Source organism: Helianthus annuus, chromosome 9, assembly GCF_002127325.2.
Source record: "Helianthus annuus cultivar XRQ/B chromosome 9, HanXRQr2.0-SUNRISE, whole genome shotgun sequence".
In the NCBI taxonomy this organism is placed as follows: Eukaryota; Viridiplantae; Streptophyta; class Magnoliopsida; order Asterales; family Asteraceae; genus Helianthus; species Helianthus annuus.
In genome coordinates this window covers 86,941,001-86,945,485 of record NC_035441.2, presented here as the reverse complement: position 1 = coordinate 86,945,485, position 4,485 = coordinate 86,941,001, and the positions used below count along the sequence as shown (strand labels likewise).

The 4,485-nt window shown below is 35.0% G+C and overlaps 1 protein-coding gene across 1 annotated transcript; it reads right to left on the bottom strand.

Moving 5' to 3' along the window:
* Nucleotides 1–300: 300 nt before the first annotated feature.
* On the bottom strand, nucleotides 301–2,434 carry LOC110874428 (cytochrome c oxidase subunit 6b-3). Its single transcript, XM_022123094.1, has 5 exons — nucleotides 2,263–2,434; nucleotides 1,017–1,106; nucleotides 864–946; nucleotides 645–726; nucleotides 301–539 (listed from the first exon to the last, which is right to left on the bottom strand). Exons 1-5 carry the CDS (start codon nucleotides 2,296–2,298, stop codon nucleotides 486–488), a joined length of 345 nt encoding a protein of 114 aa, XP_021978786.1. The 5' UTR covers nucleotides 2,299–2,434; the 3' UTR covers nucleotides 301–485.
* Between the last annotated feature and the right edge of the window lie 2,051 nt (nucleotides 2,435–4,485).

Genomic DNA, 4,485 nt, shown 5'->3' with positions numbered 1-4,485 from the left:
TCCTAACTTTCTCTTTGAACCTATCACACCCCCTTCTGCCGCTGCCATCGCAACACCACCACCATTGCATCCATCACCACATTGATTTTATTGTTCATTTAATATGATTAACCAATTTTTGACCGTTTGATAACTTTTTATTCAGCCTAACAATCGTATGTTTGGATTCCTTTTTCTTTTCAAACTTTTTAGCCATATATTGGGCCAAAACTTTAATCATTACCAGTATGCATGGAACTGGTCATAATATGTATTGGGTCAATCTGAATAATAAGGAACAACAAGCACAAGTACCAACAGTGAACTCAATAACCGGCTACTTTTTATTAACCTCATGTCAAAACAAATTGTAATTGCCACAAAAACATTCGAACGAGGAGCAACACTGTCATATGTTGTTTCTAAACCCGACTCTCCAGACACAACTAAATGTTTTATTACCTCATTGGTTCGGTTGCATACCAGGGACCTAACCGTCGACTCTTTTACAGAGGACCGGGAAAAGTGCCATTCTCCCTTTGCTCATTCCACCTGTCTACCTGCATACATGCATACGTTAACAACATCTCGGTTAGCTCACTAGTTCGATTTCTATATACACGCATGTTTCTATAGGTTGTAGTAAGAAGAGGACGATCACATACCCATTCGCCTGGGCAAAGCGACCTGTAGTATTTTGCAAACTTATCACATTCAGGTGCACCTTCTCCCTTGGCAGCAACACACCTAATGCAAGAATCAAGATTAACAACCATCTTGGTTCTAAAAAGCGCAAGGCACACCAAGGCGATAGGGTCCCAGAGCCAAGGATTCATACATTGTGAATACATGACAAGTATTAGGGGATCATAAAGGAGACTGACCGATGGTACTCAACATATCGGCTAAAGCAATGCCTGCTTTGATTTGTAGTTGGGAATCGATAATCTGCCGGTGCTGTTTCAAGCTTTTACAAAACAAGAAAATCAAGATGTATTTGCAAGTTATAAATAAATGACTTATTCGATCAACTGTACCTTAATCTCTGGTTTTTTGGCTCTGGTGTTTTCATGTTCAGTATTTTCACTGGCTTCCATAGGTTTTACAGGATCCTTAAGGAGATAATGCTGCAAGAATTTATGTTTGGAAAGAAACTTACAATCAAAATGTGGAGATTCATAAAGAACAGAAAACAACTGTAAATGAACCGAACTGAACGGACATGAACATGGCTAGTTCGTCTGCGTTCATCTAACTTTAACCAAACATGAATGAACGGATTTTCTTGTTTGTGTTAGATCATTAAGAAAATTAACGTGTGTATGTTCATTTATATTCATTCATACACTAAGCGAATGGTTTACAAACATAAACGAACACGAGTTATAAGTACACATGAATATCCAAATTAGGGTCTAAAATACCATCATCATTACATCAACATTTCAAAATTAGACAATTATACATCTAAAAGGGTTCTAAAATATGAAAATCATTGGTGTAGCTTAGTGGGAGCGGGAGGGAGCGGCCGACCCCCCGAACTTTTCGTTCAGTAGTGGAGAGTATGTAGTTTTTGTATAGAAATTTTTAGGCATATACGTTTTTTACCCCCTGGTTTTATAGATATTTGGGTATATACGTTTTCAACCCTGCGGTCGGAAATCTCAAGCTTCGCCACTGATGAAAATCAACTTTATTTCAGAATAATATTAGTATTAAATAAATTTGAATGAATTTTAGACGAACATAAACCAAGGAACAAATATAAACAAATGTAAATGATTGAATATAAACATACATAAATAAATAAACAAAAACCGAAAAACGTAAAAAAACATTCTGAATAATAAACGAACGAAACATTCGTTCATATCTCTTGTCAAATAAATGAACAAAAAATGTGTTCTTGTTCGTTTGTTTATTGACAGTTTCTAGTCTGGTCCTTCAAACAACAAAACATTCAAATACACAAAATCTCATAACCACGTCAAAATGTAAACAAATACCACATAATTCAGCGAACAAAAACTAGGATAATGCAAAATCACATCAAGGCATCAAACTGAAACAAACACCATATGATTCAACGAACAAAAAATATGATTATGAAAGATCTCATCAAGACGTCAAATGGAAACCAAAAATTAACAAAACGTGATCTCATTGAGGAGAAACTGATAGAAATATTTTTACCTGGATTTAAAACAACATATTTACGGAATCAGACATACATCACATGAAGAAATGGAAATATATGATCATAAGAGATGAAGAAGACTGTACCTCCTCAAGGGATTTCACGTTATTGATTTTCGCCATTGATGGATTCAATCCAAGTTTCCAGCTGTTAGAACGGCGAGCAGGAGAGAATTTTGTTAGGTTTTTTCAAATGCAAGTGATTTGATGTTAGTGTGTGCAACCGAAAATGAAATATACAAGTAAACAACCACCAATAATACATGCACTATATTTGGTTCTAAAAAGTATCATTATTAAAATTCCTTCATTTTTAATTTTTAAACACATTTATTTGTTATTTCGTCCAAATAGTGATTACTTAGACCATCTTCATCGGGTTTGTAATTCTAAATTGGTTTGGGACTTCAATTATTTATGTTAGTTTAGTATTTGTATTGAGTCATATATTTAACACTACAAAAAAATCCGAAATTTTCAGTAAAATTACACTAACACACGGAAAATCGAGGGAGGGGCCCCTCCTACCCCCTCCCCCAATGAAGCTTCGCCCATACTTGGGTAACCAGTAGCGGAATTAGCCCATTAAATCAGGGTATCCCAAAAAAAATTACCGTCCAATCATACAATATAAAAAAACGACAATAAATAAATAAAGTAAAATAAATACCTCTGTTTCAATCGGGCTCCCTTATTCTACAAATTTAGGTTGGTTAGGGGTATCCTTGTATTATTTTAGGGATATCCTTGGTATAAAACTGAAAAAAACACTACGAATACGCACTTGAGCCATAGCCCGTGATATGGCTGCTAAAGCATTGGGTCCGCCCCTGTGGGTAGCAATGGTTAACAAACCAATTCTTCAATCGATGCGTCCCATACTGAAGCAATGTTTTAAGTTGTATCAATAGCTTCGCCCATGCTTAGGTAGCGATGGTTAACAAACCGATTCTTCAATCGGTACGTCCCAAATTGAAGCAGTGTTTCAAGTTTTATAAATAGGGTGTCAAAGAAGGGTTTCAAGTTTTATAAATAGGGTGTCAAAGAAGGGTTTCTGTATTCTCAACTTTTCAATCACAACAAATCAAATTCGTTCTTATTACATTTGTTGTTGTTAATTTCGATTTGCTTATGGTGGTGGTGGTGTTGTACGTGTGTGTCACACCCCGATAAATCGATTACATTAGAGCCCGGTGTGATCCGAATGGTATCTTCATTGCACAGCTGTAACACCCGGAAAACGGGTTTGGTAATCAAAATGACGTTAATACTAAAAGACGGGTAAAATACTGTTAGTGGTAAAAATTAACCCGGTGAATATTAGAATTTAAATAAATAAACCTAATATTAAATAAAAGTTGAATGAAGGCTTTTGAGGAAAGAAAGTCTATAAAAGGCGCGAGTTAACGGGACTTAAAATAAAACGAGTTGTAATCTCCCCGAACCCACTAAGTTAACTAGGAATGTTACCTAGTTAATAAGAGGGAATATTGTTGGAACTAAGTGGGTTGTGGCCTACTTAACAACTAACCAAATATGAGGGGCCAAAGTTGGATAACTTGAAAGTTAAATTATAAAAAGAAAATTAAAATAAAACACATACTTAGTGTGTGTTCAGGTTTGACCAGAAGGAGCTCACATGGAGCCAAAACCCTAATTCTATCAAAAACATCAAATTGAAGGGCTAATTTGAGCTCACATTCACAATTGAACGTGAATTAACGATCACCCAAGCTAGGGGATCATAAGGTATATAGAATTTTGACAATTTTTGAAGTTGTGAAATTTGATGAACATCATGAATTGCGAATTATGTATGAAGTATAGAAGTTATGGCTGAATTGTGATGTATACTTGCTTAGGAATAAAACCCTAAGTGAAAATTTTACATATATTGCCATGAATTGAATGTTTAGATGATTTACCACACTAGGATAAGTGGGTTAATCATATGATGAAATTGATGATATAATTATGATTAAAATCAACATACATGATTGATGTTGTGTTAATTCAATGATTTACGGGTACAAGAACTTGGTTAATAATGTGGTTAAAACGGTAGCATAAGAACGATGCTTACCGAGTATTTGAAAAAGTACTTAAACGAGTAGTTGAGCTACATCGTATAATTTCTTATGTCAATAGGCAGTTTGACTTTAAAACTGACCAATGATACGGTCGAACGATAATTTCAACATAAAAACCGTAACATGGAATAGTCGTGATTTATAATTACTAATCTAACCATCTTACGAATTATAATGATAGTTTGACGTTTGACAAGCTAGGTGGAAGCTTGGGAAGGAA

Excerpts from the sequence above, each read along its gene's own strand:
- LOC110874428 (XM_022123094.1), bottom strand. The coding sequence starts at position 2,298 with ATGGCGAAAATCAATAACGTGAAATCCCTTGAGGAG. Across the intron at positions 947-1,016 it reads CCAAAAAACCAGAGATTAAG|CTTGAAACAGCACCGGCAGA; the intron begins GTACAGTTGATC and ends GTTTTGTAAAAG. Across the intron at positions 727-863 it reads CGATATGTTGAGTACCATCG|GTGTGTTGCTGCCAAGGGAG; the intron begins GTCAGTCTCCTT and ends TTCTTGCATTAG.